The sequence below is a fragment of the Thalia democratica genome, chromosome 1, assembly GCF_965202585.1.
Source record: "Thalia democratica chromosome 1, ktThaDemo2.hap1.1, whole genome shotgun sequence".
NCBI classification, from domain to species: domain Eukaryota; kingdom Metazoa; phylum Chordata; class Thaliacea; order Salpida; family Salpidae; genus Thalia; species Thalia democratica.
This window is the reverse complement of record NC_139165.1, coordinates 45001174-45026007: the sequence shown is the minus strand read 5'-3', so window position 1 is coordinate 45026007 and position 24834 is coordinate 45001174. Positions and strand designations below refer to the sequence as shown.

Sequence of the window (24834 nt, the reverse complement as noted above, 5' to 3'; positions counted from 1 at the left end):
TCTTGTTCGATTTTTGACATAATAAAGTTTTAAAAATAAAGTATTTCTCTTATAACAATTTAGTATGTAAAAATTAGCTCTTTTTTAATTTTGTTTTATATATGTACTGTTTATTTTTCGCTCTGGTTAAATAAAATTTTAATTAGTTTTTGTTACTGTGTATCTGAGGGAATTTTGCTAGTAGTGGAAATCTCAAGCGACCCCAAAAATATTTTTCTTCAAGTTTTTGAAATATACATAACTGTTTTTACTGTTTAAACTGTTTTTACAAATGTGCTCCACCAGTAAAAATGAATTAGAAGTAAGTACTTGGTTCATAATTTTTTTTAAAATGTTATGTTTTATTATTATATCTCTACTCAGCTTTATTTTTTTTATAACTTATAAAAAAGTTGTTATGTTCTTTGTTTTTGATATAACTTTTTCTTAACCAACATACCCTTTTCTTGTGTCTTGAACAAGCTTGCTTTCAGGTGGTATTACTTAAAGCTAATTCTAATTGAAAAGTCATAAAGAAAACAATAATAATTCAAAAAAATTCTTAAAAAATTACTAGTTTACATCTTTTTAAGCAAAAGGTTTTTCTAAAACCAGTCATTTGACTTTATTTAGGTTTGTTTATGTTTTTCTGTCTTCCACAATAAAGTATATTATTTATAAGCTTAAAAGCTAGCAGAGTCATATATATCAAAATAGTTAAAAATTTTAAATATTCTAAATTTGTGTAAATACTTTGTAAATTCAAAAAATATATTTAAAATAAGTTTTTTGCTCAATAAGCTCATAATTTTGAAAATAGAGAAGGAATGAAAAAAACACATAGATTGATTTACTTTGTTATATATGTATATATTGTTTATTGAACAAAAAAGTGCTCAAAATTTGGTCTAAACACCCGCTATACGAAAAAACCTTTTGGTTATCGATTTATACACCAGGATACAGTTTAATTTCATGTCCAACTCCAGGACATATAAAATTAGTAAACACTAATTATTGGCTAAAACTTGATAAAAAACATTATAAAGGTATAAAAAAGTCATAAAAATCTCAAATACTAAACATTTGGTACTTATGGTCCATACAAGACTTTCCGAAAATGAAAGATGCCTTAATCTAGCTAATCAAAATACTATTTTATGACTATTTATGATAATGTTGTACCTTTATGAACTCAACTTTCAAAAAACGCTTGGTATTGTAGAAGGAAGAGTATGGTTGATGTTTTTCTACCATAAAAAAACTCAATTTAGAGCTTTTCAAATAGTGATATATTAGGAGAAAAATTTCAAATGTTTTTCTTAAACTAATTAAAAAAAGAAGAAGTAAGTTTAACTATCCAAAATTTAAAGCTAGTTGCTTGCTAATAGAGATCTTAGTGTAACAAGTTCACCGAAATATAAGATAATAACAAATTAACACAGTACTCTCTCTTTATTAACCTAACTCATGTTTCTGTATTTATTAAACTAAAACACTTGAACTGAGCTCTGTAGAAAGATAGTACTGTAAGCTAGAAGTAGAAGCTAAAGTAGGTGTATATATGTGTTTATTAAAAATAGAAACAGTTACTATATGTTATTGTAGATAAATGGTTAATAATAGATATAAAACATAATATTAAATCCAAAATATGTTATAAAATTATATAATCTTTGTAATTATTAAATCTAAATATAAACTACTTACATGATAGTTGAAGAAATACTAGTTTTATTCTTTATCATTAAAACAGTTATTATTCTAACTGCTTGCTGACGATGGTTTTGAAAGTACTTCAAGCAATATAAACAGTGTAGAATAAAAGTTTTGTTGATTTTTTGGAAGTCTAATAATTTTTATAAATAGCAATTAAGATAAAGAGTAATAACCACAAAGAATTATTGACATACCCAAGGCATTATTTGAGATATCTAAATATTATGTTATTGTTTCTGTAAATTCTTAAAACTTAGAAAGTGATCTTTTACTTCTTAAAACATTTTCAATTCCGTTTATTCAATTAAAAATCTTTATATTATATCCATCATTTGCTGAAGATGAGAACTCTAATTGTTTGATTAATAACTTGAGTCATAATACTTTCAAATTTGTTGGTTTAATATTAAATTTTTAATAAATTGTTTTATTTACACATTAACACTAAAAATTATTTTAGTCAAATACTAGATATCAATTAATTAAAGTAAGTTTTTTTATAAGGAAAATACTGATATCATTGAAAATTATGTAATATACTGGTATGACTTCATGCATATTGCAGAAACTATTTGTTTTAAAAATCAAATAACAATGATCTGATAAATTAAAACTGGTGAAATTTTTGGTGCAAAGTTTATAAATTAGAACTTTTCAAATGGTTTTTTGTACACTAGTTTTATGTATGTGTATCAAACTCAATGTTTTTTTGATGGATTATAATATATGTATGCATGTACTTATACTAGTTTTCATTAAAAAATACTTTTGAACCTTTTAAATATAAGCCTTAAAAACACTTATTATGCTTATAGGTACAAGTGGTACAATCTTTGATTGAAAAAGGAGTTATAGACAAAGAAAGTTGCTATAACAAAGAAAACATTACAGTAAAGAATCTTATGTTACTTTATTTCAAGGTAAATTAATACTTAAATGTAACTAACTCAATATATAATAAAGATTTAAATAATTTTAAAAGTTATTTTCTTACTTTAACTTTGCACAGCTTTAGGTATTTAAAGTATAATCAATGTAAATAGCAATTTAATTTTTTAAAACAACAGTCTTTCTTAGTTATTTATTATGTCTGTTTGATCAATATGAAAAACTTATGTTTTGAAATTTATAAAACTTTACAAAAATAATTACATGCTTAAAAAATACTGATCAATAAAATCATCTAAAAATTTACATTTTTGTATATAAAAGTATGAAAGCTATAATTTATTTAAAATAAAAAAATTATTTGCACAAAAATTTAATTAAGCATTTTTTAACACAACAAAAGTTGATACACATTATAATTAAAATATCTAAATTATGAATCAAACAAATCTGATAAAAGTTTTTCAAACTAGACCCAACAAGATGCTGCTAGAATTGAAAAACAAATTTCCGAAAAAGACCAGCTGACCGCTCAGTATGAAAAGCAGAACCATTGTTTAAAGAAAAGAGTTACTAAGTTGCAGTCAATTGAAAGTAAATTTTTTTCATGCATGTTTCACCCACTCATGATGCTCAGAATGAATCAAAATATTTTTAAGTCTGTGAAAACCTCTGGATGACTCAGGGCATCTCAAGATAACTTAGAATAATTTTGATTTTTTTTTAAACTCATGATAATTTTAAGATTTAAAAATCTCAGGACAGTTTTTTTTTTGTAGACTTTGAGTGAGATTTAGTTGTTTAGTTGCAATATTTTGATTTTTTATAATAATTTTTGTTGAAAAACTTGATTTTTATTTAAAAATTTGAGACAACAATTCATTTTGCAGTTTATTTTATTTTTAACACAAAAAATAAAATAAACTGCAAAATGAATTGTTGTCTTAAATTTTTATATAAAGTTAGTACCGAAAAGAAGTTATTTAGTTGATTTTTATTAATGTTTCAAAGTTAAAAAACTACTTTATTAAATAGTTGAAAACTCCGGATGACATAGGAAAGTATAAGGTCACTCAAAGTTTTTTTTTGACTTAAAGATTGGCAACCCTGATGTTAAATAAAGTCTAGTCAAAAAATAAGAATAAATAAATGTTAATTGTTATTTAAAACATGTCCACTACAAATAAAAATGTTGCAGAGGTGTAAAGATAAAGTATAATAAGATAATCGAAAATTAAAACTTAATTTTTTAAAACCTTTACAAGCAACTTTTATTAAAAAAAAATTAAAATTTGTATAGTTTTTAATGTTTGTTTTTAGAAACATCAGATTATCTTAAAATACTTGTTTTAGGTTGTTTTGAAAGAAATACTAATAACTTGTAAAACAAGTGTATTTTTGTCATATATTTAATAAAAATACATTAGCTAATAAATTTAAACATATTTTGTACTTAGTCAATATGATTCATACAAAAAAATATTTTTAAATAATTTATTTGAAAAAAGAAATTACTTTTTGTTAACTCGTTTGAACTTAGTTGATTTATAAAAAGCATATTTTCAGATTTAAAATAATTAAAGGTTTTAGGTATTATAAGTATGTAAAACTCTTACTTTGTTGATATTAATTTTTTTTTTTATTGCTTTTAGATGAAATAAATTCGCTGTTGTATGAAAATAGTGATGATAGTAGTTCTAGCAAATCCATAAAAGAAAAGGTAAAACAAAGCATATTACATTTAAAGTTATTGATATTTAATTTTAAGTTTGTAACTAACTTTAGCAAATTAAATAACTTTAGTTTTCAAGTATTTATGGCTTAATTATAATAAAATTTAACATGATTTAGATTGTTACTTTTGAGAATTATTAACTTTAAATAATTTAATTGATATAATATTCATACACTCAGTTTTGTTGATATGGTTTAAAAAAATGTAGTAGTATAAGCGTTGTTTCATATGAAAATTAATTTAATGTTAAAAACTTTATAGATTGTACATCTTTTAGAAAGCAAAGCCAACTTAAAAAATGAAATTCAAAAGGAAAAACAAAAAAGTTTATGGATTTTACAAAATTCTGAAAGCATTAATGAAGAAATATTTGTTAGTTTTATTGTTATTGTTCTATCTCTGTTTTAGTTGAAAATATTTCTTTTGATTTAAATTTTTTCCTGTACAATCTAAACTAAAGTTTGTATTACTTCATGTAACAAATTTAACTTTTTTTATAAACTACCTTGCATTAAGTTAAACTCATTAATAAATTTTACATTGTAAAATTGACTTTTTACAGGGTTCGTGCGCGTCAGGCTAAATCAGTTTTTTTATTTAAAAATTTTAGAATCTCAGTTTTTCTCAGTTCAAATGCTTGAAAATTTTTGATTAAGAAAAATTGAGAACTCATTTTAAGATCAAATTGAGATGTGATTTTATTTCTAAATAAAGATTTAGTTATTTAAGACAAAATCAGTCAGTATTTGTAAAAATAAATGCTTAAAACCTTTTGTTGAATCTCTAAAAAACTTTTAAGAATTTAAGAATTAACTTTTCCTAATTATTTTGTTTTGAGTAGATTATATACGGCATAATTATGAAAATTCATAAAAAAAATATAGTTTAAACATTACAGTTTAGTTCAACAACTTAGCTGTTTGTTTGAATTTGTTTACATCAGCTATGTTTTTCATAGCTTAGTTGGTTGAACTGTTTTAATTTCTAATTTAAAGGCTTCATACCAAATAGTTTTTAGATTAAAACTCTTAGCAGTTTATTCATATATTTTACTGTTTGTTTAAAGTTATTAGAGATATTCACAACACTAAAACATAGCTTCAAGATATTAAGTACTAAGTTTTGTGGCAGTAAAAATTTTAGGTACAATTCATTTTTCCTTACAAGAACAAAATGTTAAAGTTTTTTTTTTAATTTAAGTGTAAGCTTTTTAAATCTGATAGGACATCAACAATCACTATATTTATTTAGAGCTTAGGATTTATAATTATGTATCAATTTTAACTATTTGTCAAAAAACTATAATAAACTTTTTTTACTTATTAAATACTCGTGGAAGCGTTTCATTTTAAATTTTAATAAAACACGACAATGCACTTCGTTTTGTTATAAATCTTCTGATTATAATGTTTTAACTTATTGCTTTATTAAATTGAACAATTGTGTTTAGTAATATATATTAAAATTTTGCACTAGTAATAGATTAGATATAACACTTATTTTAAAATTTGTTACTGTATTTGTTATGTTAAAGGCATAGGAGGGTTAATCACCTTTTTCACAATTTAGTCTTATTTTATTGAGTTGTAACTAAGCTATGAGTTGCTTTTTGCATATTTTTAAAGCTAAACATATTTTTGAGATAAAGCTGGTTGAAGTTGGAGACTACAATAGTACTTTAGTACTAATCAAGACCCCCCAATACCTAAAATGACTTTTAAAAGGGATTTACTTACTTTGAAAAAAATGTCAGGCTAAATTGGTCTCAGTCAGGCTAAATGAAAAAAAAATTGCGCACGAACCCTGTCATATCACAACTCATGTTAACAAACTCTACATATCTTCAGTTTTGAAGTTATGAAAAACTACTTTTAAGTTGTAAGTAATTACAAGAATAGCTCTAACAAATTAAATTGCTTTTAATAAATTTCTGCTAAACTTTTTTTTTCTTAAAAAAATAGGAACTAGTAAAAATATGTACAATGTAATTATAAATTATAAATTTAGTATTAAAAATAATTAAACATTATATTTTATAACTTTTATTATTTTACTTTAGAAATTGAACTCTGAGAAAAAGAAACGTAAAGAGGAACTAGACAGTGCAAATCAAATGGTGCAATATCTTACTGTTGAGCTCAAAAAAATAAAATCTTCAAAAAAAAGAAGTAATTAAAAGATTTATAAATACATAACCTCTTAAAAATAACTTAAAAATGCCATTAACAAACATATATACCATTATTTATTATTTTAAATAAAGATAAGAGTTAAGTATGTTCAGGATGTAAAAAATTATAAAAAAATATTAAAGTGACAAAGATTTTAAGTTAGTATTTTAAATTGTATACCAGTCTAAGCGTTCGTAAAAAGTTTAAAGTCCAAAAAGAATAACTGAAAAGGACAGTATTGGCATTAAGTATATTAAAACATAACGGCGATAAGAATTTTTTACTATTATAGTCTTTAGTAAAGTTTTTTTTAGTAACTTCTCCTTAAATTTGTTTATAAAACTTAGAAAAATATAGCTTTTTTAGAGAATTTAACAAAACTTTGTGAAAACTGAAAAAAAATCCTAAGTTTATTTAAAAAAGTTTAAATTAACTTACTATGTTTGTAAAGTTTTTTTAACTTCTAATTTAATAAAAAGTTAGTTTTAGTTTATTGTTTAGTCTCATATAAGAAAACGTATTATTTATTGAAGAAAAAATAAATATAATCTCTTTGTTTTAATTACTTAAATTTAAAAGTTTAGGCTATAGCAAGTAAAAAGTAATTATGAGAATGAAATAAAGATTAGAATTTGAAAATTGTCTAAAAATAATACCAATGTTTTTAACTGGTTTAAAATATTTATTAATTATAACTAGCTTTAATTTTAGCACTTTTTTACTCTTTTCAAGTAGAAATTAAAAAATGTTGAGGTATGTCTTTGATTTTGTGTTATTAAGGTTAAAAAATATATTTAGCTTCATTAAAGTTTTTATTGAAGTAGTTAGAAATAAATAAAACTAATTAAAGCTGTACTGTGGGTTAAAATTAAAATACTTAAAGTTAAACGATACTTTGAAAACTGCATTAACTTGTGTACAAATTTTTGATAATTGGTAGAATATTATTTGGGTATTCAAATAAAACTGAATTGAAAAAATATGTAGTAATCTTTTTAGAAGTATATTAAAAATTTGTAAAGTATCCAAAAAATTTAAGTTTTGAAATAGAGCATTTTACTATTAGATATTTCTACTTAGATTTTGTATTTATTGTAATTAAAGACAAGAAAATTATATTAAAAGTAATTCTTAAAAGATATTAGATTGAAATAACACTTTTTGAATATAAAAAATAAGTTTTTTATTGATTTTTTACTATCGATTTTCTGATTCACAATGTTTTCCTACTTCCTATTTTTTATTTTGTGTGTACATTATCTTTAGGTTTTTACCAAATCTTTATAGTTTTTGACTCTTTGAGTATTCATTACTAAAAAAATTATAAGATTCTTTATTAAGTTTTCTTGAATTTCGAATTTATTTGGAAAACCTTAAACTTTAAACATTTATAACAAATTGTTTTATTTTATAGAAGTTAATTTGAATGCAAGTAAATACTTAAAATAAAGTTTTAAGCTTATATAAATAAATATTTTTATTTTGGTTTTGAATCTCTAACTCGTATTTGGTAGATATAAGTATATATTTTATAAATTTTAAAAATAAATTAATTATAATTGGTGCTAAAAATTGATAGTTTGATTGTATTTTTCAGCACTATCATTTTATTATCTTTAGTACAATTTTTACTATTTTTTTGTAAGTTCTGGAAATAATTCTGAATAAACTAAAGTTAGGTAGATTGCAAACTATTATCTTTTGTTGTAAAACAGTTCAACCCAAACTTTTTTGAATTTTTTAAACCTAATGTAACTTTTCTCTATTTTTCAATGTTTTTGTTTATCTGCTTAAAACTTTCTATCAAATGTGACCAAGTCTTTTAGTTTAGCTCAATATTAAGTTTAGTTTTTCACCAACCATTAAAAAAGTTAATAAAATAATAATTTTTTTACTTAAAAATGCCATTTTATTTTATTGAATATTATGATTAAGTTAAAACACTAAGCTTCGAATTCATTTAAGCAAATATTTTTACAAACGACTTAATGTGACATACAGACACTGATTGTATTCAATTGTATCTATAGATAAACAGAAATAGATATAATACATACAAGCAAATTTTTAACTTTGTTTAAATGACAACGTTTCGCTAAAAACAGCCATTCAGATATAAAAAGTTGAAAAACAATATACAGCGACGATTTAAAATTAAAATAAATCATATTTACGCAATAATGTTTTCCAATTAGTGTTAGCCTTAATTTTCGCACAATATGCAAAATTATCAGCCGGTCGAACTGAACAGTTGCAATGACACAAACAAACTTTAGATGCAAAAAGTAAAACGAAGTCGCACCAGCCCCTTCCTGCGTGTGACGGGGAAAATATCAAGCAAGAAGCGAGTTCCGTCATCCACAAACTCGAGTTAGTTTGGTTGTTTGTGCAGAATATAATCAATAATACGTGTCTAGAAGGTTTATAGTTTGTGCTGGTTAGTTCATTGATTTTAAGTTCTATAAAAATAATTTAATACTTTGGCAGTGATGTAAATAGTATTATTGTAGCAACTTATGTATTGTATTTTGCTGTGTTAAGTATTTTGATTATTACAAACTGGCATAAACTCACAGAACTGTTTACTAACGCTAAATTATCTCAGTTTACGCTTTTTATTTTTTATTGTATAATCACCCAAGTTTTAAACCTAAGTACTACAAGAGTAACTCTGGTACATAAATTTATATTTGTGATTTATGTTTAAGTGATTTTTATATTTATGTGTAATTGTTTTTAAACATGTTACTTAACAATTAAAAAAATATTTTTAGTTATTTTTTAATAATTTTAAAGTTTGTGTTTAGGTATATAAAGTTTGACACTTTAAATGTGATTGATAAGTAAAAAAAATTAATAAAAATAATTTATTACTTATTTGATAAAGAATTTTATGCAAAACGGTGTTAAAGTTTAAGATACTACAGTGTAGTCCAGGAGGTCATAATTTGAAACTTACCTTAGATATTCTGGAGTCAATGATAAAGAGCAAAAAAAAAAAACGGTCTTAGGCGGTTTTAATGGTAGTTTTTTGGGAATCTTGGTGGAGGGGGCCATAACTTTTTTAATTTCTTCAAAGCAGGGTTTCCCAAACTTTGTTTCAAATGACCCCCTTTCAAGAAATTAAAAAGGCTATGGCCCCTTTCAACAAGAATACTCAAAAAAATATCATTTAAAAACACCTAAGACCTTTTTTTGCTCTTTATCTGCAATTAAAGAATATCTAATGTAAGTTTCAAAATTACTAATAAAAACACATAAAAACTTTTTCTTGCTCTTCATCTGCAACTCAAGAATATATAGTGTAAGTTTCAAAATTTTATGACTGCCCAAAATTTTAAAAACTACTAGTTAATGCACTCGACTTACTAAAATCACCCATTTTGGGAAACCGTTGTCTAGTCAAATATTTACTAACTTGATTAACTGTTTTGAAAATTTCAATTGTTTATAAAGCATAAGGGAAATATTATTTTAAAAGTCTTATTTTTTAGTTTGTTGCAGGTAAAGTATAAATACTTTTAAAACTGTAATAAATTTGTTTAATTATACTTTTCAACAGAAATCTGCTTCAATCAAACACTAGTCACAGGACAAGTCTCGTGCCTTGCAAAGAAAATGTTAATCCAAATGAGAAGTATGCTTTAAAAGTAAATTGTTGAACAAACTTAGTTTTTCAAGATAAAAACACTAACTTAACTTTTTTTTTGTCATTATAAGTGAATAAAAAATAATAGTTGAGACTTTAGTGAAGCATACACAACCAAAATTATTTTATTTTTATTTTAATAAAATTGTAGCTCATCCTTATGTCAAGTCCTTGATTTTAAACTTTTGTGTTTGTTTTTTGTAACTATTAGAAAAAAAAGAGTTAGTGTTTAGTGCACAGGTTTTTAATGTATAATACTGTAAAATATTTTTGAATATTATTTGTTTGGTACATGTTTGTTTGATAAAAGAGTATCAATTGTTTTTTTAGTATATATATACTAAGTTTTATTTCTGTTTTTAAACTAAATTTTAAATTCTTTTTAAGTTTTAATCATTTATTTTACTGTTTATAGCAACATCATGGTTGAACTATTTAACACACAATAACTTTTTTGTAAGTTTTTATTTAGCTATTACAGGGATTATACTAATAAAGGAAAGTTATTGAAATTAATAGGGTTAAAAAGTAGCGCAGAGCGGACTGTATAAAAATTTGTTGTTTGAAAATTATGTAAGTCAGATAAAATTTACGGCTGCTAAAATTCTAAAAAAAAGTTAGCAGGTTTAATAGGTCAAAAAAGTCAGTTAATTTTTATTTCGTTTGAAACTTAAGTGAGGTCAATACTTTGTCAAGTTACTTTTGTAAATAAAACTAAATTTTATCTGAAATTTTTCATCATAGTTATAAGTATACAATCATAATAATAATCATATCAGTTGTTATAGTTAGACTAAAATACTAATGAGTTTTTGGGAATTAAGCCCTGAATAAAAGAATGCATAATAAAAAGCTTATAATGTACTTGTATCTTCTTATAGTTTTAGTAAAAGCAATTCATAGTTCATAGGAGGGGTAAATCAAAACTTGTTTAAAAAAAACTAACATAGACTCTTGCTTGAAATCTTGAAGTATATTATATACTATAAGGTATTTTTTATAAGTAAAAAAAAAACTTTAAAGATATATAACTTTTGTAAAAAAACCCTATACAATCGTATGGAATAAAACATTTTTATAACCAGTTTTCTCAGAATTTTGAAAAATACACTGTAAACCAATCTTCTCCATCATTTTCAAAGCAATCTATTTAAAAAACTCAGGAAATGTTCTTTCAATAGAACAACTTGTAAGAACAGACAAATTTTAGCTGTTTACTTCTAAAAAAAAAAAAAAAATGAAAGCTTTCTTAATCAGGTGAGTGGCCTTAAAACTAAGAATGGCAATGATTTCAATACATTTAAAGCTAACTTAGTAGCTATAGCCCACAATTATACTAAAACAATACCGGAAAAAAGTCAGTTTATCAATATAAAAGAAATAGTAAACACAGTTAATACTATCAAAAAGAACGATAAAATCGTCATAGCAAAACCTGATAAAGGCTCAGGTGTTGTTTTATTGGATAAAACTGAATACTTAGATAAAATGAACAAAATTTTAGATGATTCAACAAAGTTTGTAAAGTTGGGACCGACCAGTAAATTTGACAACTTAAATAAAATAGAGAAATCAATTATTGATTTCCTAAAAGAGTTGGTTTATATTAAAGAAATAGAACAATCTGTTTTTATGGCCATTAAACCTATTGGTTCAATTAGGCCAAGGATGTATGGCCTTCCAAAACTACATAAACCAAATATTCCTTTTAGACCTATTCTGTCGATGATCAAGTCTCCACAACACAAATTAGCCAGATTTCTTAATTTTTTATTAGAACCAGTTTTAGCTTATTACTCACAATTCGTTGTAAAAGACTCTTTTGAAGTTATCGAAAAGATCAGACATGCTAAATCAACTAATACAGTTTTAACATCTTTTGACGTAAAGCAATTGTTCACAAATGTACCATTAGAAGAATCAATTAAGATAAGTGCTGACAAATTATATGAAATAAGAAAACCTAATTTAGAGAAGAACAATTTTATAAAGCTGATGAAAATAGCAACGAGTGATGTACAGTTTAATTTCAATAATACAATTTACAGTCAGATAGACGGCGTAGCCATGGGGTCACCTCTGGGTCCTACTCTAGCGAATATTTTTATCGGATATTTAGAATCCAAAATTGCTGACGACTTGTCTTCACAGGTTGTCTACATAAGATACGTCGACGATTGTTTGGTTATATCCAAAACAGAAAGTGAAAATGAAGCTATTTTTCAAAAATTAAACTCTTTACATGAAAAGATTTCTTTTATTAGAGAAGTAGAAGAGAACAACCAGCTGCCATTTCTGGATATATTAATAATAAAAGATAAAAAAAGCTTCTCAACAAATGTCTATAGAAAAACAACTTTCATTGGGCAATACTTACACTACCAATCGTTTTGTAGTAAGAAACGAAAAGTAAACCTAATCAAAACGCTGTACCATAGAGCATACAGAATCTGTTCGAAAGAATTACTTCATTTAGAGGTTGAGAGAATAAAAGAAATTTTAATAAAAAATGGTTACCCACCAGATTTGATTAAGAAGGTGATAAAATCACACCACAATAACATAAATCAACCTAGGCTATTTGGACCGGAGAAGTTCCCAGCAATATTAAAACTACCTTATATTGGAGAAAAATCACGAGTATTTGAGAGCAAACTAAAAGACTTAACAAAAACATCTTACAATCAAGTGCTTCCAAGAGTTATATTTCTTTCAAAATCTTTATTAAAAGTGCAGTTGAAGGACCCGATACCAGACCAAGACAAAAGTTGTGTAGTATACAAGTTTAATTGCTCTTGCGAAAAGAGCTATATCGGTCAGACCTCTAGGCACTTAAAAACCAGGATAAAAGAACATCTACCTGCTTGTGTATTGAAATTCATCGAACAAGAACCTGAAATTAAGACAATAGCAACAAAAAACGCAGCAAAAAGATCTTCAGTTGCAGAACATCTAATAAATAATAGAGATTGTGCTAGGAAATATGACATATCCAGATTTAGAATAATCCATCATTGCAATAGTGTGTTTGATCTCGTGAAGTTGGAGGCTATCTCTATATTTTTGGAGAAACCAGAACTGTGTAAACAGAAGGAATTTGATTATAAAGTGTCTTTATTTATTAAATTATCTATTTTTTATCCGTTAGTAGTATTTGAGTTTAATTATTTATTACTTTACACTGATTATTTATTGTGCTTATTACTTTGTTAGTTTTAACTTTTTGTGTTTTTGTTTAAAAAACTTATTCATAGTTTTAAATTTTGTTCTACTGTTTAGTTCTGACGAAAAGTAGTGTAATACGTATAAACTATCACAGAAAAACTTGAGAGAGTGTTTTATTTATTTGTTTTTGCATTAAAAAAAATATGATTTATAAAATACTTAGAAATAGCAAAAAAAAGTATTAAAAACTTATTATTATTATGTAGTGCATTTAAAAATATTAATTAAATAATTTATGTAGTTACTGAGTTTTACAGAAAACGGATTTTTAACTGTTATTATGCAAAAGAAAATAAAAATGACACTAATGCAAAAGTTGTAGTCAAAATTAAAAAAAAAATATATAAAATCTATGGAAAAATATGTTGTATAAATTTAAAATCTAAATAATGGTTAGCTAGGTTTTTGTATAGAACCTAAAAAAAAGTATGTATATCGGAACTTTTGAAATAATTATAAATAAGTAAAATATTTTGTATAGTGGTTACAAATTAAGTTGTTATGGTTAAGTTTAGAATTGTATATTTAGAATTGTATCACTATTTAGTATATAAAATTTCATACTTTTAGCTGCAGCCAGTTTCTAGCATGAACTTAAGAATAAAATAAAAATGATTGTGTTGCTTAATTAAACACATAAATAAAAACAATCAATAAAATAAAGGTGATAATAGAATGCTCACTAAATACCATTCGTTACGTATTTTTGGCTTGCTATTTTTTGTGCTCTTTTACATAGTAAATTTTTAAGGTTATTTGGTTTATACTTTCAGTCTTGTATTTGGTAACTGTACGAAAGTATGTAATTAGATAAAGTCATTAAGTAAAGGTAAGCTGTTCTAAACGAGAATTTTATTTATTTATCTGTAAACTAAGGCTGAAAGGTTACTTTGTAGTTACTTTTTAGGCCTAAGAATTTGCAACCTAAAAATAATTAAGTTTGTTTTATGTCAATCACGGCTGAACCTTTAGAGTTAATACTGAAAAATTGTTAAGTATTGAAGAAGGTTATAGGGTACTAAAAACAATACTTGAAATAATTAGCAATTATATATAATGTTAGGTTATTATTCCTTTATTACAAAAGAATTAGTCAGTTTTTTACTAACTTGTCCAGCTCAGAAATATTTTAAAGTATATTTTATTAAGATAAACCGTTTTTTAAGTACATATACTACTCTTAAAAAAAAACAGCAACTGTTTAATTGTCAAGAAGATTTTTTAGGATACTTTCGTGATTTTCAAGTTAAAAAAAAATAATTTGTTCTCTACTATTTTTTGGAAAATGTAAAGGTATATACAGTTTTATTAAAACTCTATTTATTTTTTAAAGTTATTTAAATATTAAACAAAAAACTATTTCTCTTATTGTAAGTTTGAGTTAGTTAAATTTTAAATTAAAGCTGGTGTATGGTAGGGGTGGGCAAATTCTCTAGTTAGATTCTTTGTTTAGTAAAACATAAAAACAAATGAAAATAAAAACATAGCTAAAATATAAAAAAAGGTTGATTAAAGTTGTTTAAAAACTAAAACTGTTTATTAAAACCAAAAATATTTTTTGTATCAAAATATATTTTAGTTTTTTATAGTAGTATAAGGCTTAACTTGTTTTCACCTGCAGCCATTAATTTTATGAGTTAGATAAAATAAATATTTATAATTTTTGTGTAAGTTTCACAGATACGAAGTATTGAAAAATTTGTAATGTTGTTTTAATTTTTTCAGCACAATGAGTTCGACACTCAAATGGAAGAATTGAGTGAAAAAATCAAGATGCTGCAAAACAAATACGAATGTTTGAAGGCAAAGCACAAGCTGAAAACACAAAAACTCAAGTTCGTACCTATTTGTTATTTATAATTTTTAGCTAAGAATATTCTTTTATGTTGTACTTTCTAATAGTTTTAATTGAAATTGAATTTGAATTAAATGAAAGCTTTAAGCTGCAAATAAGCATCTAAAGAAAATGTTAAGAGTATTAGGTGTAATGTAAAAGAAGCTTATTTTAATTTAACACTGACAAAATAGTTTGAAATATCTTACTTTATTAAAGTTAAGCCAAACAAAGATTGTATAAACCAACTTTACATTAAAGATTCATTTATATGAACGAAAATCTCAAAACTTAAAAATATCTTAAATTTCTGATGGATTGTATTTGGTTTTAAAACTTTTGTAATTCTTTATAATTGCTGATAACTTTTTAGTGCATAGTTGCTTTCACACCTAAGTTGTGGACACAGTTGTGTAAATTAATAGTTTTCAAATTGAAATTTTTTCGCATACAATTGATATAGTCATTGTTAAGTTTTTATAGATTACTTTTTTGCTTTACTTTAGAAAAAAATCTTAAAAGAGTTTTATAAAATCTAAATTAATATATAAGGAGCCCTAAATTAGAATATTATGGGAATAGAAAGTTTTTCAATGAAAAAATTTATATACTATATTATTTAAAATTTGCCAATTTAAACTATAACCAAACAACTCTTATGTAGTTACAAAAGTCTCTATTAGTATTTAAAGTACTACAAATAAAAAATATCAAAAATAAAACCTTGTATAAATTTACGATATACAAAAAAATTTGCAAGGTTTTAAAAAATATATCTAAGAATATTTTTCAAAATTTTGGGAAACACTAAGGGCCAAACCTAATAAAGTTTAAATGTTTTTTGATACTCATACAATTTTTTCTTTATTTATACTTTTTTAATCGTATTAGTTTTAGGATACATTTATAACCACATTTTTTAAATATCAAACAATAATTTATTTGAAAAATCACTTAATACAAAACTGAATATAAATTTTGTATTTAATGATAAGGTCTTTTTCGTTTTGTTTTATACCCACTAAAAATAGATAAGTTAAGGCATAATAAAAAGAATTATTAAAAATAAAAGAAAAATGTTCTTAAATTAAAGACAAATAAAGTGAAAGGACTTTTTAACTAACTAATGATTTAAAGTTCATGGTTTTTTAGGAGTACGTAAATGTTTATATTGTATCTAAAATAAAATAATGTTTTATATTATAAATTATAAGTAGTATACTTAAGAAGTACAAAATTTTGTTGTAAACAGCTTTAAAGTTTTACAATTTTAATTTTGACCTCTAAAAAAAAGTTCTTTTAATTATAATACTTCAAAATAATATTTTTAATATAAGTTGGAAGATTTTTGATATAACGAAAATTTTTAGCTGTTAATTAAACTTGTATCATTAGAAACTTAGTTGTAATTATAGCGACCAACGATATCCGTTACTTGGTAGAAATTTATTTATTATTTAAGGTCACTAGTAGTAAAACCTTAATCTTATTTTCAATTGTGGTTTTAAAAATATATTCGTTGTATGTAAATCTTAACATTTTTTATAATATCTATGTATAAATAGTCTTAGATATTTTTCAGTTTCGTTCTCATTGATTTTTTTATTTTTATTTATGTTTTAGTACTATAAAATATTTTACATAAACTAAATTAATGTAAAATTTTGTCAGTATGAAGTAAAAAAGTTGTTTTATTTACAAATTGTATGTTTGAGAAGTTTGAAAATCTGATTAAGAAAAAGTTTTCATTTTACCTTATTTAGAGTTTACTGCTACCTTTAAAAAATTAAGGTTAGTAATATAATGTAAATAATGAATAGAATCACAGTTAGTTGTTTTGTAATGTATTTTTTCACAAAAAAATATTCCGTTTTGCTCGAACAGCAAATTCATGGCTCATCTTACATACATAAGGACTACGCGTGTAGAATTTCGCATTTAAACCAAAAAAAAAACAGAGAACGGATAGCCATGGAGCAGCGCAGCAAGTTCGAGGAAATGGAGAAACTCTCCTCTGAAGTTGAAGTGTCGCGCGCCTCGTTGAACGCCGAGTTGAGTTGGAAGAGCGAGGCGATGAGCATCGTGGCGAGGGCGGAGCGGGAAAGGAGAAACGTCGTGGCGAAGATCAACGATTTGAACGAAACTTTGGACCGAAGGTTTTTTACTATCAAAGTGCATATCCCATATACTTGGCACTTGATGCACGTAAAATTTGTGCTCTAAAAATTTGCGTTGGGCATAAATGACGTTAAACTTAATATGTAGAGTTGCCAAAAAATCTAAAATCCCGGAAAAACCTGGGATTTGAGAAATTTTGAAAAAAAACCTGGAATTTTCAACAAAATCACTAAAGAACCTAAAAAAAAGGAATTTTAAACTATTTTTGAATTTAAAACAACGAAATTTGATTAAATATGTAAAACCTATCATATAAATAGAATAATAGAACACATTTAAAGTAGATTTACAGTATGTTTTCAATTTTGTTTTACTATTTAAGGCGTTTTTTTTAATTTAAGTTAAATTTTATACTAAAAATGGACCAAAATACTTGTTTTTTTTTAAGCCTGGAAGAAATTTACAAAAAACCTTTTGCAACCCTGTTAATGTTATAAAATAAAGTATTTTTTTGATAGTATGATATTTTTAATTTTTTACTTTAACATTTTTTTAGATTTATAAATATAAAATTCAATTTGTTAGTTAAAATATATAAAGAATACGATTATATACACACACATAAAAAAAACATTAGACTTTATCTTTTAAAATATATTTTTAACATTGTAAGTAAAGTTGAATTTAATTTAACTATTCGAAATTTACAGCCAAAAAAGTGAATTTGAATATAAAGTGCGGATCAACGAACTTGAAGAAGAGAATGAAACGTTGAAAGTAAAAATATAAGCAGTTTTTTCTTCACTTTCTAATTAAATGTTTCGGTTTTTAAATTTATTTGTAAACATAAACAAAACAAACTGTTGTTTACAATTAGAGAAAATAAAATGAATTTAGACTAAGGTTTTGTTCTTGTACCGACAAAAATTTTACTACAAAACATGATTCAAAAGTCAAATTTTTTATACAGTTTTGTAAGCTTGCTTGTTTTTAAATTCATATTCAAAATTATTCCCTCAAGCAGAATTTTTTTTAATGATTAGGACAAGCTGGAAAAACAAACAGAAGAAAACAAGTATTTGCAGGACAAATTGAGAAATTTAACAAGTCAAGTTCAGGTAGAAATAAAATAGAACTAAATTCAATTAAAATTAAAAATTGTTTTGACCTTTAGAATAAATCTGAAGTTTAAACGTATAAAAAGTGGAAACAGGTTACTTTTGCACGAGCGTCACTTTTGCACGGCGTCACTTTTGCACGGCGTCACTTTTGCACGGCGTCACTTTTGCACGCAGGGTCACTTTTGCACGGCATCATTTTTGCACGAGCGTCACTTTAGCACGAGAAGACACTTTTGCACGACGTTATTTTTGCAAAGTGTCACTTTCACACGGCGTTATATTTTCACGGATATACTTATGAACTGCGAAATTTTTAAACAATCAGTCAGTTTTGATCGGAACTTCACTTTTGCACGCTTCTAATTTTTATTTTCTCAAATAAATTTCTCAAGTAAATTTAAGTAAATTATAATTTTTTTTTGTCAACTTAAATAATATTCGCTTTTGAACGTAAGTTGTTTTAAATGAATAAAATGCGGTAGTTATTTAATGAAATTTTAATGTAAAGTGTTTATAAATTTATTCTATCAACAAATTATTTTACAAACTAAGTTTCGGTCAAAGACCTCGTCAGTGCTTAAATAAAATTCTTAAATATAAGTTTTTATTTGAAGTTTTACGTAGAACAATATAATAACGTACCACAATTCATTAATTTATATTTTTAATCTTAATTTAAATAAACTAGATGAATACAAAATTTTACTAATTTTAAATAAAAACAGTGTTGAATATTTTAAATAAAAAAAATCTGAATCTCGTTAATTTTTAAACAGAAAGATAAACTTAATTTAGTAAGGCTTTAAAACACGAATCTTTAGTATTATTTTTTACATATAATCTCTTTATGTTAAAATTAGCATTATATAGTTGTTAATTAAATATTTTAAACTTCTTTTAATTTTAAACAATTAAAAAAAATATTTAGTTAATTTATGAAGTGTAAAGGTATTTCAGATCTTACTTGATGTTTTTTTTAATTTAGCGTTAGAATAAAAAGAGCAATAAAATAGCGCATTTTTTATGATTTAAACTTGGACTATTTCATTACTATAATGTTGCATGATCATGATAAGCCAATGAGAGAGTAACATTTGCAAGTTTGAACTTATGTTCAAAAAAAATACACCATATTAGTCTTCAACTACTGCAATATTTCAATAATGAGGCTTGGCAGAATTCTTTTTTTTAGTCGGTCAGTTGAAATATGGAACAAACTAACAAATGAATTAGTTTCTTGCATAAGTTTTAAATAATTTCGATTGAACTTAAAAAGTTATATCTGAATTATATTTGTGTTTGTAAAATTAATAAGTAATTTTTATCAACCGTTGATTTAACTTTAAGATTTAGCTTAGTTTGTAGTTCAATTTTATTAGCAGCATCTTTACCCTATTAATAATGAGTCATTTTTCAATGTTTTTAATGATTATTCATCTGGCCAGTCTATTGTAAATGTCCTTGGAGCGTTAGGTTTTAATTTTTGTTGTTAGTCAATGCATTTAAAAATTTGATGTTGATCGGTCTACATCAAAGCGTAAATAAGTATAAGTTTGTGGTTAAAATTTTGCTTTTTATGTTAACCTATAAATTTTATATCAAATTATGTTTTTATCTTTGTTGTAATAGATAAACTATTTGTGTTAATTTTATTTTTTCTTTATGTATTTTTCAGTTTAAGTGGTCTAGGTTTTGATGCCTAGGTCCATCATGTGGAAAATAAACTTTTAACTGTAAATTAAAAAATATAAAAAAGGCATAATTGTTGATTAATATATTAAAGTTCAAAGTAAACTAGAACAATTTACTTACACTTAAATACTTTTTATCCTAGTTTCTAAATAAATTAAATGTTTTGTCCCTGGTTTGAATCTTTTATAAATCTTTTATTTTATCCTTTCGTTAGTTTGTTTCTAACATTAATTTTTACTGTTCAAGATTTCTAATCTTTCACTTTTTGCCTTTAATATAAGTATGTTATAAAATTTAAGTTTTCAGTTTCTTTTTATGTTTTGTACTAGCTAAAAATTTTTTTACCAAAATGCAAAATTGATGTTCCGTGCGAAAAAGTCATCGTGCGAAAATGTCTCTGTGCAAAAATTTCATCGTAAATATGTGACCTTGTGCAAAAAGTATCGTTGTCCAACAATGCTGCCGTTAAAAAATTGTCATCGTGAAAAACTGTCGCCGTGCAAAAGTGTCTCCTCGTGCAAAAATGATGCCATGCAAAATTTACCCTGTGTGCAAAAGTGACGCCGTGCGGATCTGGCCGATTCCTAATTTCAAAAAAGATCCGACTCGATTTGAATTCTTTTATTAATAGAAAAAATGAGTAGTCAGTTTTTATTTGTAGTGACAACATCTGTATTTTAGAAAATAATCAAACCAATATATAACATAAAGTTTTCTGAAAAGACCTACTTAACCGATCAAACATAAACAAATTCACTGTAATAGATACTTTTATAAATTGATGCATAGGTTTAAAATATTTACTTGTAGCTGTAAAAGTTACAAAAATGTTTTAAAATTCAAGGGTAAGATTTTAACTTGGAAAATTTATTGGCATAATTTTTCTTTAGCTTGATCAATAAAAAAAAATTGATTGGCTGGTTCAAAGCAATTTTTCTTCTTTCTTTTCATTACACAACAATATTTTTTTCTTTACTAGTTCAAACTTCGATGAAATGTTATTATTCCTAAGTCAAATAATCCTCTACTTAATATATTTAAGGTTCTATAATAGGGTTGGACCGCGAGGGTTCACAACTATTCAAATTCGCACAGTTAAAGTTTCGACATTTTCAATTCTTAAAAAACATGCTTAAGAGGCCATATCTCAAAAAGTAATGTATATATTTCGAAAAAAAGCGGTTGTAAATTTATTAATAACGTTAATTAATTAGGTTGTTTTTTATTAATTTGTTTTTAAATTTGAGTTACGGCTTAATTTTCAACAAAAATTTAAAGTATAGTAATTTAATTTTTTTTAATTAAAGTTATTATAAACTTTTTGAGTTATTTTTCTGTCATAATATTTTTAAGAAGATCTTTTTTAGTCTTTAAGATTATAACTTTTTTTTTTAATATATGTTGATTTTTTCAGCTATGGTGTTTAAAAAACTATTTTAAGAATTTAAACTGTCATGTAACCGGATCAATAGTAGGTTGGGGACAGATGTAGAAACTTTTGTAGGCAACGACCCGGATTTATTAGATATAGACTTTCGCGGGCTGATTTGATGAAATTATTTCAAAAAATTGATAAAGTAATAAATTATAACTACATAACCATAAAATTAGCATTACACTTTAATTTAAATTCTTGGTGTAATTTTCATAGTTAAGGTGTTAGTCACGGTCCAGATCCTATCCGTAGGTCTGATGTTGTCTTCCTCTATCCCGTAAAAAAAGATCAAATTTAACACCAATAAGCCAGAAAATTTTTATTTGATTTTTTTTTAATCTAGAACATAGCCAAATACTATGAACCAATAAAAAAAAATAGGTTATCAATTTAGTTTAGAACATTTTATTTTACACGGATCCGGATCCGGTAGACCACTATTAGAATGTAAACTTCTTTAATGAATAGTCTAAGCCTCTAACCTCAGTTTCAGACAAGTGATCCCGAAACGTCTTCCGACATGGATCTCATCCCCTCCACGATCCAGCCCACAATGAACCCACAGCTGCCGTTGCATGGCAACAACGAAGAGGACCACTTGAAGGCGGTGGAGAGCAGCCAAAAATTTTCCAGCTTTCTCAGGATTGCACCCGAGGTAACTTCACTGTAAAACTTTGTTTCAAATGTTTTTAATCAACAATTTGAGTTTTATTAATAAAGTTAAAAATTTTTTTTATAGGTTTAAATTTATTAATTATAGTATATTGGATTTGCTGCTTCTAATTTTTTAAAGTAATATTTATTACTTTTTTCATAGATTTAGTTGCTAGCTTGGCTTTAAAAAGTACTTTATACGAAAACAAAACATGAAAAGACGCTAAGCTTACCTAGTTTTCTTGTGTTGTTGTATGGTAACAATGAAACACACATATACACGGTTTAATTAGATAACAGAATTAGAATGTTTAATTTTTATGCAGTTTTTACAGTGTTTCTCAAAAATTGTATACTTATTAATAGCACACTAGGTTTATCGAAGTATGTTAACAACAAATATAATTATACATTTTTTATTAAGAAAACTTTTGTACTCATTTCAAATATAAATTTACGTTCAATAGGTAAACTTTGATTTGAACTTGTTCAACTTAGAGTTTAACTCATCAGTTTGTTTAAATGAATAAATGTAATTAACTTATATAAACAGCGAATATTTTTATATAGTTTTAGTCTTAAAAAAGAATGGTCCTGTTAATGAAAATAACAAAAAAAAAAAAAAAACTGAAAATGTAGTATATTTATCTAGATATTGTTTGTTTTTATCATTTCAAGTATCTTTTTGATAAAATGTAACTCAAGGAAATTTTAGCTAGGATTTTTTAGTTTTCTTAAAGTTTTAGTTAGTAAACATTAAATGTATTTTAATATGTGTTTTAAAAGCAGAGCTTTTGTAAATGAAGCTTCCTTAAGTCAAGCAGTTCATAAACTTTTTTTTTTCTACTTGACTAAACGCAGGATGATCTAAAGGTAAGATACCAAAGCACTTACCAACGCTAAATTTACAAAAACTCAATTTGTTTTACAGGTTGATCTTATTTTATAGGTCTTTATCTTAGATATAAGCCACCTTTAATCATTTTAAACTTAATTTAATTGTTTCTTAATTAAATGCTATTTTTTTGAGGAACACTTGTTCACTAATTAAGTATTAAAGTTTATATTATAGTGTTTAGAATTTTGCAGATTACTTACATCATAATTTTTTTTTTATTTATGTTATCTCTTTACTTCTTTTTGTAATAGTTTTATTGAGCTTAATACGTACTTATAAAAGAAAAGATTGTATTCTACTTATAATGCAGTAAAATGACTATTTTAAATTCTTATTTTTACAATAGTTTTGCCATTTTGTAGGTCCTCCTTACTTTTATTTCCCAACTGTGATTTTTATACTGTGAAATTTATTTTTTACGTTTTTTATGCATCAATTATCTACATAGTACACATCAATATTTATAGACACTTTATTTTACTAGTTTTTCAAAGCAGTATCTTGTATTTTGTTCTTGTATCAATTAAACCGTGATCACTTTTACTTGTGCATTTTAAAGTTTTAATCAATTATTTTTGATTAAAGTTTTAACTAATGTGTTACTACTCTTATAATTAACAAAACGTATTTAGGTTCTCTAGAACTTGATTGTTTTTTAAAATAGGTTTTTTGTGTAATAGTAAGAAATTTAAGTTTGTGACGTCGAAATTAAAAACTATAATGTCTAAAGTAAGAGTACATTAACCTCTCGCATCTTTACGCACAATTGTGTATTTCGTAGAAGTAAACCAACTTACTTATCTTGGTTCTTAGAGGCTCTTAAACAACTTTAACTGTGTAGTAAAGTATATTTACATTTGTTATATACTTTTATATTGTGCAAATATGTTCTGTATGGCAATAATGTATATCCATCACGCATAAAAACCTCTGAAGTACCGTATATGGTCATTTTTTAAAAGCATTTAAGTGATTTATTTCTAAAATTTATATTTTTAAATTTAACAGTTCAAATGCAACTAAAACTTAATTGTTAGGTTTAACTAAAAGATTTTTTAGAAGATTTATTGTAAGTTATTAAACAAAATAAGAGAGTTGATAAGAGTTCACTTTTATAAAGTAATAAACAAGTTTTCTGACTTTAAATTTATTTGCGTCATTTTAAGATTAAGATTTCGACACTACTAAAAAATTAGTTTTCTTAAAAAAACAGTTGCAAGGAGACTAATTACGTACAGGGTCCGGATATTTTTATTTTAGCTCTATTTATCTTTATATATACTATAGTTATTAGCGTTACTAGAGTAAAATCTTAACTTTATCACAACTCTGCCACAGGCTTCATAAGTAGACAGATGAAATCCATCAGTTTACTCACAAGTTTGTAAGTTGTTATACAAAAATGACTTAGTAAAGAGTTGCGATGTAGTTTTCCTTATAATTTCAGATCTTTGTAGGTTATTATAGTTTAGAAATAAAGCAAACCTTTATTTTTAAGTTGTGATATAATCAGAAGTTTTATGAAAAATTTTTATGCAAGCATTACAAATCACTTAAGTTGCCTATTTTCTTCTTTATTTTAAAATCATGTTTTTCAAAATTCATTCCAAAAAAATAAGCTCTCTTAATAGTTTTTTTACAAATGAATAAAAACAGCTATTACGTTTAGTAACTTTAAACACAAATTTCGTTAGAAGAGTTACTTGTTTTGTCCAG

At 24.7% G+C, this 24834-nt stretch overlaps 1 protein-coding gene across 3 annotated transcripts; it reads left to right on the top strand.

Moving 5' to 3' along the window:
- The first annotated feature begins 227 nt into the window (after window positions 1-227).
- On the top strand, window positions 228-23543 carry LOC145831315 (uncharacterized). 3 transcript variants are annotated; one of them, XM_082938543.1, is made up of 14 exons: window positions 228-301; window positions 2514-2618; window positions 3060-3180; window positions 4239-4306; window positions 4583-4693; window positions 6381-6489; window positions 8769-8862; window positions 10055-10142; window positions 15092-15201; window positions 17159-17356; window positions 18029-18095; window positions 18362-18436; window positions 22054-22221; window positions 22384-23543. In XM_082938543.1, the coding sequence occupies exons 1-14, from the start codon at window positions 272-274 to the stop codon at window positions 22387-22389; spliced, it is 1350 nt and encodes a 449-aa protein (XP_082794669.1). In that variant the 5' UTR covers window positions 228-271; the 3' UTR covers window positions 22390-23543. The 3 variants fall into 3 exon arrangements, with proteins under 3 accessions (XP_082794669.1, XP_082794661.1, XP_082794652.1); XM_082938535.1 differs by having other exon boundaries at window positions 22060-23543; XM_082938526.1 differs by having other exon boundaries at window positions 22054-23543.
- The last annotated feature ends 1291 nt before the right edge of the window (window positions 23544-24834 follow it).